This window comes from Heteronotia binoei, chromosome 10, assembly GCF_032191835.1.
Source record: "Heteronotia binoei isolate CCM8104 ecotype False Entrance Well chromosome 10, APGP_CSIRO_Hbin_v1, whole genome shotgun sequence".
NCBI lineage: Eukaryota > Metazoa > Chordata > Lepidosauria > Squamata > Gekkonidae > Heteronotia > Heteronotia binoei.
The window spans coordinates 99,005,393-99,021,756 of record NC_083232.1 but is presented as its reverse complement, the minus strand read 5'-3'; the positions used below and the strand labels follow the sequence as shown (position 1 = coordinate 99,021,756).

The following is a 16,364-nucleotide window of genomic DNA, read 5'->3' as shown; positions in this document are numbered from 1 at the left end:
CTTTTGGTCTGTTCTAATGAGCAACTGAGCCTAATGTACCTCACAAGGTGACTGTATGGGCAATATAAGCGGCTTTGGATCCCCACTGTGGAGGAAGGCGGGATGGTCCTTCAAATGTTCATTTGAACCATCTGAACTGAGCCACTGTATAACCAAAAAGCTCTGCCATTTTCATACAACTTTATACAGAATTTTTGAGTAGCTGATTAGCATCTTCTTCATTATGTGATCCTGCACCTTTGGATCATTCCAGCTGGTTTCAGTGTGACGGTTGTCATGGAGATTGCCCAAAGGGTCCATTTATGAGAAGCAGAACATGGAATGTGATGACCTTCCGCCTCCTCTCACACAGCAAGTTGTCCTTCATGCTGGGTTTAAAAAAAAAAGAATTGCCACAAGCATAGTGATTCTCCCACACCTTGTAGTGTACAATGTAGTGTCTTTAATTTTTAGACTTGCAATTTGGTTGGGACAACAAGGGATGGCAGAGGAAGGTGGATGATTTATTAGACTTTAGATCCTTTGTCCAGAAATAAATATGCCGCTAAGTGTTCTCAGGCTCTGAAGTTACTTTGCCAGCAACGTATTCCTAGTGTATTGCAACTGACAACTTGCTGATGAGGCTATTTGCACTGCATCTTCTCTCTTCAAAAATAAACCTTCACGTGCAAGGGAGGGGGTGAGACCCGCAGTTAAAAGAAAGCAGTTGAAATATGTAAAAATGGCTGTCCAAGACCATCACCAAGGAGATATGAATGATGATTAAAAGGAGCTGATCTGCTAAACTGGAAATTCTTCAGCCCATAAAATCCATCCCAAAGCCTATGAGGGGAAGGGGAGCTTCATACACACAAAATGCATATACAAATGTGTGGTGAGAATCAGGACAGTTTCAAGCGCCTGAAGACAGGTATGCCTGGGGGCGAGAGCGTGCTTGCCTCCTCCAGCAGCTCCATAGCACAGCGGTTTCCACTCCCTCGTTTAAGCTTTGGTGCAATTTCCTGGGTCATTGCCCAGGTTTAAAAGTGGGACACGCTTAAAGATGTATCAGATTTAAAAGATTACTGTGTACATTTCTTTTTCCTAAACGACTGCAAATTCGTCCTGAGCAGCAGTTTGTAGCTAACCTGTAAGAGGCGTGTGCTGGAAACTTGTTTGCACATTTTAAGCTGCTGGTTATGGGGAAAGGGTTAACATAAGAACAGAAGAGAAGCCATGTTGGATCAGGCCAGTGGCCCATCCAGTCCAACACACTTTATCGCCTAGTGGCCAAATCCCACAAGCCATCAGAAAGTCCACCAGTGGGGCAGAACTCCAAAAGCCCTCCCATTGTTGCCCCCCAAAGCACCAAGAATACAGAGCATCACTGCCCCAGAGTGTTTCATCTATATGTTGCTGGTTTGATTGCTGCCACTCACAGATCTCTGCTCCATACCTTTATCCAGTCCCCTCTTGAAACTGTTTATGCCTGTAGCTGCCGCCACTTCTTGTAGTGCCAAAGTCCACAGGTTAATTACTCTTTGGGTGAAGAAATACTTCTTTTTATTTCTTCTTAGCCTATTGTTCATTAATTTCATTGAGTGCCCACAAGTTCTTGTATTGTGAGAAAGGGAGAAAGGTACTTCTTTCTCTGCCTTCTGAATCCCATGCATAAGTTTGTAAACCTTGATTATGTCACCCCTCAGTCATCATTTCTCCAAGCTAAAGAACCCTAACCTCTTTAACATTTCTTCATAGGAAAGGTGTTTCATCCCCTCAATCATTTTAGTTGCCCTTTTCCAATGCTATAATATCTTTTTTGAGGTACAGTTACCAGAACTGTATACAGTATTCCAAATGAGGCCACACCAAAAATGTATACAAGGACATCATGATACTGGCTGATTTTTTTTTTCAGTTCCCTTCCTAAGAACCCCCCAGCTTAGCTTTTGTCCTTTTTTCAATTGCAGTTGCACACCGAGGTAACATCTTCAGTAAGCTATCTACCCTGACTCCAGCATCACTCTCCTGGAATTTACTGCCAGTTCGGGCCCCATCAATGTGCATTACTTTATACTTATCCATGTTGAATCTCATTTGCCTCATTGACGCCAACTTGCACGGCCTTGATCGATCCCCCTGGAGTGCCTCACAGTCCTCCCTGGGTCTCACTACCCTGAACAACTTAGTGTCATCCACAGACTTAGCCGCTTGCTGCTTACTTCCAACTCCAAATCATTTATGAACAAGTCAGAAAGCACCAGACCTAGTATTGAATCCTGTGGTATCTCACTGCTTACGACCTTCCACTGTGAAAACTGCCCATTTACACTCTGTTTCCTGTTAATTAATCAGTTTTTAATCCACAAGAGGTCGTTTTATCCCATGACTGCTGAGTTTGATGAGGCATGTTATCAGAAACTTTCTGGAAGTCTAGGTAAACAACATCTACTGGGTGACCATTGTCCACGTGTTTGTTCACCTCCTCAAAGCTCTTTAAAAGTTTAGTGAGAAGATCTTCCCTTACAGAATCCATGCTATTTCTTCCTCAACAGCTTTTCTTCAACAGTGTGCCTACTAATTGTATCCTCAATAATGGATTCCACCAACTTATCTGATATCAATGTTCAACTGACTGGCCTGTAATTTCCCCTGTCTTTTCTGGACCCTTTAAAAAAAAGATAGGGGTTACATTTGCAACCTTCCAGTCCTCGGGAATGGAGGCAGATTTTAGTGATAGATTGCATTTTTTTTTCAAGAGATCCACAAGTTCACACTTGAGTTCTTTCAGAACTGTTGGATGTATGCCGTCTGAGCCTGGTGATTTGTCAGTTTTTAATTTGTCCATTAGTTGTAACGTCTCTCATCACCTCAATCCAAGTCAGGTCTTTTCAACACCCCTCCCAAAATTGGCAATTCTGCAGTGGGCAAGCACCTCCTATCTTCCACAGTGAAGACAGAGAAAAGAAGATAAGAAGAAGAAGATATTGGATTTATATCCCGCCCTCCACTCCGAAGAGTCTCAGAGCGGCTCACAATCTCCTTTCCCTTCCTCCCCCACAACAGACACCCTGTGAGGTAGAAGAAGATATTGGATTTATATCCCGCCCTCCACTCCGAAGAGTCTCAGAGCGGCTCACAATCTCCTTTCCCTTCCTCCCCCACAACAGACACCCTGTGAGGTAGATGAAGATATTGGATTTATATCCCACCCTCCACTCCGAAGAGTCTCAGAGCGGCTCACAATCTCCTTTCCCTTCCTCCCCCACAACAGACACCCTGTGAGGTAGAAGAAGATATTGGATTTATATCCCGCCCTCCACTCCGAAGAGTCTCAGAGCGGCTCACAATCTCCTTTCCCTTCCTCCCCCACAACAGACACCCTGTGAGGTAGAAGAAGATATTGGATTTATATCCCGCCCTCCACTCCAAAGAGTCTCAGAGCGGCTCACAATCTCCTTTTCCTTCCTCCCCCACAACAGACACCCTGTGAGGTAGATGAAGATATTGGATTTATATCCCGCCCTCCACTCCAAAGAGTCTCCGAGCAGCTCACAATCTCTTTTACCTTCCTCCCCCACACCCTGTGAGGTGGGTGGGGCTGGAGAGGGCTCTCACAGCAGCTGCCCTTTCAAGGACAACCTCTGCCAGAGCTATGGCTGACCCAAGGCCATTCCAGCAGGTGCAAGTGGAGGAGTGGGGAATCAAACCCGATTCTCCCAGATAAGAGTCCGCACACTTAACCACTACACCAAACTTAACCACTACACCAATAGCTTCTCTGCTATTTCTCTTTAATCCTTTTAGTAATCTTTTCACCCCTTGATCATCCAAGGGCACCACTGCCTTCCTGGCTGGTTTTCTGCTTCTAATATATTTGAAGACATTTTTATTGTTGGTCTTTATGTTTTCTGCAAAATGTTCCGTAGGCTGCAGTCACACATCCTAAATAATGCACTTTCAACCCACTTTCAGTGCACCTTCCAACTGGATTTTGCCAGTTCACACAGTAAAATCCAGCTGGAAAGTGCACTGAAAGTGGATTGAAAGTGCATTATTTAGTCTGTGTGATTGCAGCCATAGTCCCTTTTTGCCTGTCTGATCACTGACTTGCATCTTATTTGCACTCCTTTTGATTTAACTCACTTGAAGTAGCCTTCCACCGCTTAAAGGGAATCCTTCTTACCTTTTACTGCTTCCAGTACTTTAGCTTCTTACTTCTTTTACTGTTTTTAAATCCTCTTCTACCCTCTGATCTGGTGGGCAATAACAAACTTCCTTTGGGCTCCACTATTTTCACCCATAGCATTTCTGTAAGTGAATCTGTTTCTTTTACATACCAAGTTTTACTGGGCTGTATACCCTGTCTGACATACAGAGCCACTCAATTGCCAATCCTTCTCTCCCTATTCTTCTGATATAATTTATATCTAGAAATCATTGTATCACGCTGATTATCCTCTTCCCACCAATCTTCTGGAAGGCCCACAGTGTCTGTGTTTTCCTCTGACATGAAGCATTCCGGCTCCCTCATTTTACCTTAAGCACTTCTAGCATTTGCATATAAACTTCTGTAATTCCTCAGGCACTAGACCTCCGTCCTTCTTCCTGTGGCCTCTAAACCTTACCAGGAAGTCAGTATTGGTCACCCTCCCAGGGGCCAGTCCGAATCCACTTCCCTCTAGAACAGTAACAGCTACGCCTTCATCTTTTTGAGATGAGCCATCCCAAACAATCTCAAAGCATCGCTTCTGTACGCCCGCTTTCTATACGCCCGCTTTGGTTGAAGAAATGTTTTGAGAAGTGGGCGTATAGAAGTGATGCTTTGAGAGCAATTTGTAAACATTGTTATTCGGCTTGCGAAAAAGCTTTGCATAGCGGAACGTGGATCTTCTAGCTGGCCACCACGTGAAGGAAACGTATCCTTTGGAGCCGAATCCTGCACATTGACTCCTCCTGGTGCCTTGAATTTTGGAGCCTTCGGGACTTTGGGAAAAGAGAAGTAATTTTCATGAGGAGTCGCACGGGAAGAACGTATTCATTGTTGCGTTAAGAGACACTGGACTTTGCGAATTTGCTATGAAACTATAGGAATGTTTTTTTAAATGCTGTTATGCTTATTTAATAGAAATATTTTCCTCGTCAATGACAAGGTCTGTGTTGTGGGCACAGTTGTCTTTCTTTCCTATGTGTGTGGAAGAGGCAGCACTTCCGAAAAGGCCACCTTGCACATCCTGGCCTTGAGTCTCCTTTGAGTTTCCTTTGGGACTACAGAACTACATTTCCTCACATTGCTGTTGCTAACGTGTACCACTGGCTTCTCTTGAGCGTGGCCTACCAACCTCTCTAAGCCACTTGTAAAGTCCTCTACCTTCACACCAAGGAAGTAGGGTCACCATGCTACTGAAACAGAGACATTTTTCAAATTAAGGTTGCCCAAGATCCTAGGTTGCCATTATCCCCTGTGCCACATTGATGGGGTGGCAGTCAGCACGTTTGATGAGGATGTGGGGGGCCCCGGCCTTCAGCCCTTGCTTCATGGAAAGCTTTGACCTTGGACCAGTCCTACCATCTCCACAGAGCCTACCCCCCAGAGTTGTCGTGAAGGGAAAATGAAGAAAGAGACCACTACGCATGCTGCCTCGAATTCCCTAGAGGAAAGGCAGGATAAAAATTGTGGGAGATTGTCCTTTCCTTTTGTATTTCTCTCTGTTAAGAACTGCTTGGAAGGGGGTGGGGGAGGGGGGGCTAAAGAAATAGCTCCGTAGACTTAATTGGTCCTGCCATTAAATGCCCTTTCTTCTGTTCTCTTTCTGGCACACCTCCAGACTTCAGTATTGATGCTCCTCCTTCCTTTAAACCAGCCAAGAAATACTCTGATATTTCAGGACTTCCTGTAAGTATATTTTCCCCCCTTGTCTTGCTTTATTTTTCACAGCTTAGAATTTTGGTTATACTCTTTCCGTGTGTGTGTGTGTGTGTCTTTGTGGAGGAGTTTGGCTTCCATAAAAGTATCCCTTGGTTCCATAAAAGTATCCCTTGGTTATCCAAACCCTTCCCATACTTTGTGGTGTGTTTCAAACTGCTCTTGAAGACCTTCCAGTTCTCTGGGGAGGAGGCAGTGGTGGTGGAGAACTGCCCCAAAAGATGGTTGTGTCCTTCCTTCCTTCCTTCCTTCCTTCCTTCCTTCCTTCCTTCCTTCCTTCCTTCCTTCCTTCCTTCCTTCCTTCCTTCCTTCCTTCCTTCCTTCCTTCCTTCCTTCCTTCCTTCCTTCCTTCCTTCCTTCCTTCCTTCCCTTCCTTCCTTCCCTCCCTCCCTCCCTCCCTCCCTCCCTCCCTCCCTCCCTCTTTTTCTCTCTCTCTTTCTTTCTCTCTCTCTCTCTCTAAGTTATAGTCCACACTTAAGGTGGAACACACAGCAGAAGTCAGTGCAATCAACAGGATGGCACATTCATTAAGCAATGTAACCAGGAGGAAAGGTGGGGTATAACAGTTTTAATAAATAAAATAATAGGATTACAATGCGGGAATTAAAACCAAGTGAAAATCTGGAACAGAGCTGAAACAAATAATAGGTATTAATGTAGCATATTAAATGCTACAGAAATTACATAATAGGATAATGCCTATAGAAACAGTACTTACTCTACACAGTATGGTGCACGGGAGTGTTCCCTCTAAGCTGTTCATGTGAGCAGCTGCTCCTGAAAACAGGAATCCCCGCTCAGGAGATGTCTGGAGCCTCGCTGGGGCTTGCACTTCCCATTGCCCATTTGACGATGACAGCAGTTCTGTTCTGCTCAGGATGTGAGCTGCTCCGCTGTGTTTGTGTGTGTGCGAATCTCTCCTCTTCAAGTATATCTCTATTAGCTTTGTAAGAACACCCTCCTGGATAGTGTTCCATCGTTTGCGGAATGCTGGAACGTTTGCATTCCACGAAGTGGGGGCCACAACCGAGAAGGCTCATTTCTAAGGGCAGTTGTTGATTTTGCCCATTTGTAGGGTGTCGCCGGCAGATGGTCCTGCTCTGATGAACAAAGCTTTTGTGACACAAAATAAGGGGACAGTCAACCCTGCAGATGTGAGGGTCTGAGGCCATGAAGGGCTTTGTATGGGGTAGCCAGTAGCTCAGATTGACCCAGTACTGAGGATAGAGTGCTGTTGCTACTCTTAGGCTGGCGTACACAGTTATTGCAGGGTGCATGCTCTAGTTACATAGGAGCAGCCCTGAGGCCCAACAGACCTGGTCTGTGCCCACCTGAACACCTCAGGTACCCTTCAACACATTCCAGAATCCCCTGCGGTGTATGAGCTGTGCAGCAAAAGCCATTTCAGATGAGCCTCAGGATGACTCCTGGTTTTGGGCTGAGATTCCTAGCTGCAAGAGAAGCACAACAGCCAGTTCATGGGGGCCAGGGACACAGAATTCGCAGGCGGTGCTCAGAAAGCCTTTCTTTGGTGAGCAGCACTCAGGTTTTAGAATTGGCTCCTCTCTGCCATCCATCTATCCAGCTGTATTTCTGTTCCGCTGCCATCTGCTTGGCAAGGAGCATGCTAGCTGTAAGGGGATGCTGGGCTCCCCCACCGGACCAGCTCCTTTCCCATTGCGCAGTCCCAAAGGGTCAAGGTGGAAGGAGATGCTGGACCAAGATGCAGGTCTGGCAGGAGAGAGTCCAGCTGGAAGGGAGGAGGCCTCTGATGGTGGAAGGGGGCTGACCTTTCCTGCCTGCCACTACCCTCTGTCACATTGCCCCAACCAGGCAATGGAAGGGAGGGGAGGGAGGATTGATACACTTGGTTATACTGAATCAGACCGTCAGTCTATCCGGCTTACTGCCTGCTTAGACTGGCTTTGGCTCTCCAGGATCTCAGGCGGTGGCCTTTAACTCACCAACCGCCTGGTCCTTTCAACTGGAGATGTCGGGGATTGACCCGGGGACCTTCTGCGTGCCAAGCAGAGGCTCTCCCATTGAGCTGTGGCCTCTCCCCTCTTGTTTGAGGTATTCAGTGTTCCCTCTAAGCTGAGTTAGTGTGAGCTAGCTCACAGTTTTTTAGCCTCCAGCTCACACTTGTTTGTCTCAGCTCAGGAAAAATGGCCCCAGAGCAAACCAATTTATGCAGCAGCTCACAACTCTAATGCCAGGAGCTCACAAAGTGGAATTTTTGCTCACCAGACTCCCGCAGCTTGGAGGGACTATTGCTCAGGAATTCTTTCTCAAGGTATATTTTAGACATGCGGCAGAATTCGCTCCCCGTCAGATTCAGTTGTTGCTAATATTTTGAAAGATAGTGGATGTTCAAGCTGGCATTTGCTGCTGCTCAAGTGTGGGGCTGGAGAAGAGCTATAGAGGGTGTCGTGGATTGCTTTGCTTTTTCAGTTGATTAGTGTCTGTTGCGATGTGGTTATGGATTTCAGTTTGTCTGAGCATCCTTGGAGCCCAGTTGGAATATGGGGCATGATTTGGTGGCGGAGAGCCCTATCAAGCCTCTGTAGGGTTTTCAAGGCAAGGGATGAACAGATGTGGTTTCCCATTGCCGGCCTCTGCTTGGGACCCTGGTCTCCCTTGGGCTGACCCTGCTTAGCTGCCAAGACTGGGCTCGCCTGGGCCCTTCAGGTCAAGACCTTTTATTGGTGTAAACTGCTGTCAAATTGTAGCTGACTTCTGACAACCTGTAAGGTTTTCAAGGTGGAGGAGAAGGAGGAGGAGAAGAATGCTTTGCCATTGCCTGTCTCAGTGTAGGAATCCGGGGCTTCCGTGGCGGTCTCCCATCCAAAGACTAACCTGCTTAGCTTCTGAGATATGGCAGGACCTGGGCCATCCAGGACAGGACCTTTCAAATAAATGCAGCTGTTAATGGGCACCAGGGGGCAGACGGACTTCTGACTGTCTTCAACGGACTCTTGAGCTGGACCCACCCAGGGATCCCTTCTGCTCACAGTGGCATCTTCCTCAGTGCAGGGTGCCACCTACTGGTGGGCAAGGCTCTTGCATCAGGGCAGCACCCTCAGCAGTGCCAACCCACCCGACTCTCCGTCCTCTGCCTTTTTTTTCCACCCCAGGAAATCCCAAAAGCTTACCCTATTATAGAACACAATGGTGCCCTTTATTGTAAGCTGCCTTGAGCAGTGGTTCTTGTGTTCTGTTTTGAATTCCTGGAAGGTTGTTTGTTGTTGTTGTTGGCTTTTGGGCTGCTCCTCGGAGCACTTCCTACAGGGGACTGTGGGTGGAAGACACCTCTTGCCCTTTCAGAGGTGCTGGCAGGTCTGCAGAAAAATGCTTTGTTCCTTTAGCTTAATGTTTTAAAAGGAGCGGCTGAAAGTTTTCATGGCACCTTCATCACTTGGCAAATAACATCTCATTGTGCCCTCTATTAAGGGGGCAGGATGTTTTTTTTCTCACCAGGTTGTCAGTGGCCCATCTTTCCATTGATAAGGATTCTCAACACCAGCTGTTCTGTTAAGATAACTGGAGTGGCCTTTAATAGAGGCCAGCAAAAATTCTTACAGAAAGAAGCTCTACATTTAATCTCGCAGCCTCTTCCTAATGGGAAGAGGCAAGAAGGCTATTGTAGAGGTCTTTGTGTTTTTCGCTGTCACCCTGACCTGTATAGCCCAGGCTGGCCTGATTCCGTCAGAGCTCAGAGGCTAGGCATGGTGAGCCCTGGTCAGTCTTGGGATAGGCGACTGCCAAGGCATACCAGGGTCATGACACAGGGGCAGGCAAATGTAAACCACCCCTGAACACCTCTTGCCTTGAAAACCCCACCAGGGATCACCGTAAGTCTGCTGTGACTTGACGGCAAAAAGCAACAATTTTTGTAAAGTGTTTTACTCCGCTTTCCTCTCCAGTGGAAACGAAAGATATACAAGAAAAAATATTTGGGATTCCCAAATACCCTCGAATACCAACAAAATCCAATGCATGGTTATAGGATGGGAGAGAGTTGTCTTAGCAGTAGTATGTGCGAAAAAGATCTTGGGGTCTTCGTGGAGCATACGCTGAACATGAGTCAACAGTGTGATGTGGTGGCTAAACAAGCAAATGCAATTTTGGGCTGTATCAACAGAAGTACAGTGTCCAGATCACGTGATGTGATGGTATTGCTTTACTCTGCTCTGGTAACACCTCACCTGGAGTATTGTGTTTAGTTTTGGGCACCACATTTTAAGAAGGATCTAGACAAGCTGGAATGGGTCCAGAGGAGGGCAATGAAGATGGTGAGGGGTCTGGAGACCAAGTCCTCTGAGGAAAGGTTGCAGGAGCTGGGCATGTTTAGCCTGGAGAGGAGACAGCCAAGAGGTGATCACCATCTTCAAGTACTTGAAGGGCTGTCATCTAGAGGATGGTGTGGAATTGTTTTCTGTGGCCCCAGAAGGTAGGACCAGAACCAATGGGTTGAAATGAAATCAGACGTTTCCGGCTCAACATTAGGAAGAACATCCTGACCGTTAGAGCGATTCCTCAGTGGAACAGGCTTCCTCGGGAGGTGGTGGGCTCTCCTTCCTTGGAGGTTTTTCAACAGAGGCTAGATGGCCATCTGACATCAGTGAGGATCCTGTGAATTTAGGGGGTGGTATTTATGAGATTCCTGCATTGTGCAGAGGGGTTGGGCTAGATGACCCTGGAGGTACCTTCCAACTCTATGATTCTACCAGTATCAGTATTGTACTGCTATTTAGGTTAGTATTCAGGAAACCCAAATATATTTGCCTCTATTATACCCTGGGGGGACTATCCCCATAGGGTATAATGTAGAATTTCCTTTGCCGAGTTCGGCAGAACTGACTCAGTGAGTGAAGTGATTGAAACTTTAAATCCCTCCTCTCCTAGAGTCCAGCCACAGCTATGGCCTGATTCAAGGGAAGGAGTTTAAAGTTTGTAAGTCGCTGCTCACTTCTTTAGATACTTTCTGAAGGAGTGAGCAGTGACTCCTGGAAGTTCCTCCCATGTGCAAATGTTGTTAGTCCTCCAGGTATGATTGGACTCTCACTCTTTTCTACTGCAACAGAGTAACATGGCAACCCGTCTTGATGTGTCTCTAAGGCATGAGTTGAGCAGCACAAGACGTACTCACCAGAGCTTGATAATATCTCCCTAGGACAGGGGTCCCCAATCCCCAAGCCCTGGACCGGTACCGGTCCGTGGCCCATTAGCAACCAGGCCACCAGCCTCACTGCCCCCTCACTGCAGCACCCCGCAGCCTCCCCGCTCCCCCCCACGGCACCTCCTCCTCCCTCTGTTTTTATGATGTTAAGCTGGGGAGAGCGCCTTCCGGGCTCTTTAAAAACTCACCCCCCCACCCCGTGGCAGCAGTGGCAAGTGACCGCTGAACAAGCAGCGCTACCCTTGCCTCCAGAGGCAAGGGCAGCGCCGCATGTTCAGTGGGTCGCTTGCTGCCGCCATTTCCCCAGCTGGTCGGTGGCGGGGGGGGGGGGCTTTTAAAGAGTCCGGAAGGCACTTTCTCTGGCTTAGCATCATAAAAACGGAGGGAGAAGGAGGCACCGCGGCGGGTGGGCAAGGCTGTGCAGCAGGGGGCAGGGGAGGCCAAATTCAGTTCCCCCACCCTGCTGGCCCTGGGGCCACAGGGGGCAGGCCGGCTGGTTTATGGTGCCAAAAGGGTTGGGGACTACTGCCCTAGGGGTACTCTTTCTGCAAGCAGGAGGGAATGGATTGTGCCCCTGAATCTTCTTGTCTTGATTTGTGGTACATTATTTTCTAATAATGCAGCTGTCGTGGAGACAGTAGAAAGTGCCTTCAGGTTACAGCCACCTTATGGTGACTCTGTGGGGTCTTCAAGGCAAGTGACGTTTGGAGGTGCTTTGCCTTGGCTTGCCTCTGTGACCCAGCCTTGGTATTCCTTGCAGGCTGCCCATCCAAGTTCTAAGCAGTGCTGGCCCTCGTTAGGTTCTGAGATCTGATGAAATCAGGCCAGCCTGGGCCGTCCAGTTCAAGGCTACAATCATCATACTAAAATAAAATTCCAATGGGAGGGCCACCCGTCTAGACACGCAGCAATTATTTTATTCAACAAAAGAGTCAAATGCTGAAACCTCAGCCTCTGCATGGATGTGAATCAGCCTGGTTGCTGTAGCAACGGATAATGATAATTACATATACTTTGGATAATACAGTCTGTAGCCTTTAACCTTTAAGTTTACAGAAGAGTGGAACTTTCCCCCTGATTGTAGGACAGTGCGATTTCATTTAGCTTATTGGATAATTGGGAGAGAAAATCTCCAGTGTAATTTATATAACAACTTCTGTATGGTAATTACTGTTGCTGTCAGCATGTAGCGGTGCTTCATCCCCTTGAATGAAGCCATGTGAGTTCTGGAGAACTTGCTGAGGCCAGCTGGCTTTGAAAGAACGTGAGACAAAACCGCGGAAGAGGAGGATGGGTCTATCGATGGCTTATTAGCCGTGACAGCTGAACAGGAGCGCCGGGTTCATCTGCAGCAGGCTCTTTGGCTCCAGATGGAGATGGAGGAGTCATCATCATGCATAGCAAATGTGGACAACATTAGCCGATGGGTCATTTAAACAATAAAAAGATCCTACAAAATACGACTATTTTAAATCCAGGTGGGCAGCCATGTTGGTCTGAAGTAGCAGAACAAAGGTTGAGTCCAGTCAAATACCTTTTTTTTATCCCCAAAATTTCTTTATTAAAAATTCAAACAGCTTACATAAAATCATAAAGCTTCAAAATATGATACAACTCAAATTCCACACATAAATAATAACACACACACAAAAATAAATCTAAGTTAAATAATTAGCAAAATGAATTCTTAAAAAAAGGCGACCCCTTTTCCATTACAGACTTACATTGAGGTGTTCTAGCCCGTGACTGCACCTCATCCAATAATTCCAAACTTTGAGATACCAAGCCTGAATATTGGGAGGCTGCACATCTTTCCATTTACAAGCCAAGCGATGACCACTTTAGCTGCTGTAAGTAAATTCATTATAAGCTCTCTATCTTGTTTTGAGGCAGAACCAGATTCCCATAGATTTAGAAGAATCAAACTTGGAGAAAATGGAATCGTAACACCTGTGATCTTGAAAATTTCCTTAATCACCTGTTTCCAAAAAATGGTAATCACAGGGCAAGACCACCAAGCATGAAAAAAGGTTGCCCTAGAACCACAACTTTTCCAGCAATGTAGTCAGACACCTTGCAGTCAGACACCTTGAAGACCAACGAACTTTTATTCAAGATACAAGATTTTGTGTTCATGCAGCTGTGTATGAAAACAAAAACTTATACCTCAAATAAAACTTTGTTAGTCTTCGATCCAAGCGGGCAGCCGTGTTGGTCTGAAGCAGTTGAACAAAGCAGGAGTCAAGCTGCACCTTTAAGACCAACCAATTTTTATTTAGAACGTAAGCTTTCGTGTGCTCTTAAGCACACTTCATCAGACGAGAAATCAGGTACAGTGAGCAAAGCCATACGTAGCTCGGCTCTGTATGGCTTTGCTCACTGTGCCGGATTCCTCGTCTGATGAAGTGTGCTTAAGAGCACACGAAAGCTTACGTTCTAAATAAAAATTGGTTGGTCTTAAAGGCGAAACTTGACTCCTGCTTTGTTAGTCTTAGTAACACTGGACTCCAACTTTGTTCTACCATTTTAAGTTTCTTCCCCCACCCCATTAGATGAGTTTCTAAAAGATGGCTAGCCTCTGATTCTCAACTTTGATTTCTGTCTCCAAAATTGAAGGTTGAAACCAGCTTCTCTGCTCTCCCCCCACCATTTGTTTGTATTTCGAAAATATTGACTGTTTTCTCTCATACACTACAAGACTTAAAAGAATTCGAACCCAGTGAAACTTCTTCCCAAGAGCTCAGGAGGGCATGCTTGGCTCTGCCTAGTGTTCCGTCTCTTGATAGTGTCCAGTCATTGGCTCCCGCAAAACAGACCAATAGGAGGGCATCCTGACAGTGTTTGTGGCCAAAACTCTGACGTTCCGAGATAGACAGCTCCCTTTTTTAGATATTGACAGCCCATGAATAGTATATTTGAAGTCATTACTGCAACTCTTGTACAACCTTTGGAATTGGAAATTATTTTTTTTTTACATTTTCGTTTTTTAATTAAACTTTTAAAAATGATATACCCCAAGTGCGGTCAAAAAATCACAAAATACTTAACCCTTTAACTCCCTCCTCCCCCCCAGACAAAAACCTATCATAACGCATCTATACCATTCAGACAGGCAAAGTTCAAGAGGTAGATACAACAAGCTAATGTGATCAAAATAAAAAGCTGCATAATAAATTCTCTACACAGAAAATCCACACTGACAGACTTCAAAAGAATGCAGTTTTATAGAATGCATGGAACGCACAGGATGAGCTAACTTCCCAGAAAAGGAAGGGGAAGGGGGGGACATATACACAATAAAGCCAAAATGCAATAGTAAAGGAGTGTCACTGTTTCATTGTCATGAATCATGATGAAAAGAGCAAATAAAAGAAAGAGAATGGGCACTGGAGAATTCCTTGCCCATGTTTCTAGCCATGGAATAGTCTTTTTGTGTGTGGTATTAATTTTTATGGGCTTTAAAAGTCATCTGTTTGCTGACTGCTCTGCTCAGACGTTTCTCTGCTCCTTTTCTAGGCAAACTACACAGACCCGCAAAGCAAGCTGAGATTCAGCACCATTGAGGAGTTTGCCTACGTTCGGATGCTCCCGTCGGACGTTGTTGCCGGCTACCTAACTCTCAGGAAAGCCACAGCTGCGGTGCCTTGAGAAAGACGAGGGAAGCTGATGCTTGTTTGGAAGAACGGGTCGAAAGAACGAGACTTTTGACAGTCGAGGGCAACAGGGGGGCCCGTGGAAGAGATTAAAGATGGTAGAGTTAACATAGGAATGCCAATGATTGATTTAACTTTGTTGTAAATATTTACTGGCTTCTGTGAAGCTTAACTTATTGAACAAAAAGCCCTGGGCATTCGGCATTGCTGTATTTGAGTAATAGGGCTCAGAGGGAAGTCAAGAGGAGCCTGCATGCAAAGGTTCTCAGACTTATGTAAAGAATTCTGCTCTGGAGTTAGCAGAGCTGTGTGCTTTAAAGTTTTCGTGTTTGTAATGTAACAAAGTGTTTGACAAAAACGAGCGCTCTCCCTCTCAGATTCCAGATCTAGGTAACAAAACAAAGTGGAGCAACCTGAACTATTAACAATCAGACAAAGCCATCCTTAGATATTACCTTCTGTCATGATCCTGGGCCAAGCGAGGCCTGCAGGCCCCAGGGAAGCCTGCTTAGGAGTTACTGGGAAAAGCCTACATCTCCCAGGATCCCCTCTGTCCCTCTGATTGGGTAGCAAGCGGTTTGGAGGGAAACAGGCTCAGAGAAGGGTGGGGCCTGAGAAGAGAATATATAGGCCCAGCCCTGGAAGGGGGTGTTCTTTCCCTGGAAGGCTGAGCTAGTGGTAGGCTGTGCCTGAAGAGCTTGAGCAGGGGAAAGCTCCCTCCCCTAAGGAAAGGGGTGAGTTCTGGTTAGGTGTTTAGGGACTGTAAGTTAAGACGCGTTAGGACTTATGTTTATTTTCCCTTCACCCTTTTATTGTTTTCCGCACCTTGGTTGTTTATATTGCCCTGACTTTAAAATAAATCTTTTTGTTGTTGTTCCATCTGCCTATTATTTAAAATAAATTTAAAATTAATCTTTAAAATGACTTTAAAATAAATCTTTTTGTTGTTGTTCCCTCTGCCTATTATTTGGCCTAAGCTACAAGAGGCCTGAAAGGCTTGGGAAGGAACTCTGGGCCTTCTCCAGGGGAACCCTTAACCCAGAGTGGTGGCAGCAATTGGTAAGACCCCCTGAGTCGTGACACCTTCATTGGGTACTGATCTCTATTTCACTATGTAAACAAGTAAACTTAAAAATTCATTTTTGTTGTGCAAATGGACTGTAACTGGTCAAACCCAGTACTGTTTAGTTGACTTAAAACCAGACTATAAGGTCTTTTATCCCAGGTGTTTTGCTTGGTTTATTGCACTTTTCATTTAGGGTTGGTGTCTGTTATGGTCCCGTGTTGTTGGTCCCTCAGTAACTGTTCATAATGTAACACTTTCCCCCCAGAGAGCCAGTTTGGTGTGGAGAGCCAGTTTGGTGTAGTGGTTAAGTGTGCGGACTCTTATCTGGGAGAACCGGGTTTGATTCCCCACTCCTCCACTTGCACCTGCTAGCATGGCCTTGGGTCAGCCATAGCTGTGGCAGAAGTTGTCCTTGAAAAGGCAGCTGCTGTGAAAGCCCTCTCCAGCCCCACCCACCTCACAGGGTGTCTGTTGTGGGGGAGGAAGGTAAAGGAGATTGTGAGCCGCTCTGAGACTCTTTGGAGTGGAGGGCGGGATATAAATCAATATCTTCTTCTTCTT

At 46.1% G+C, this 16,364-nt stretch overlaps 1 protein-coding gene across 1 annotated transcript in view; it reads left to right on the top strand.

The window, feature by feature from the left end:
• INO80C (INO80 complex subunit C) overlaps nt 1-15,615 on the top strand; it is a 56,355-nt gene extending 40,740 nt beyond the window's left edge. The window contains exons 4-5 of the mRNA XM_060248345.1: nt 5,808-5,875; nt 14,601-15,615. Coding sequence (XP_060104328.1) covers nt 5,808-5,875; nt 14,601-14,732 — 200 coding nt within the window. The 3' untranslated portion in view covers nt 14,733-15,615. The remainder of the gene's footprint in view (nt 1-5,807; nt 5,876-14,600) is intronic.
• The last annotated feature ends 749 nt before the right edge of the window (nt 15,616-16,364 follow it).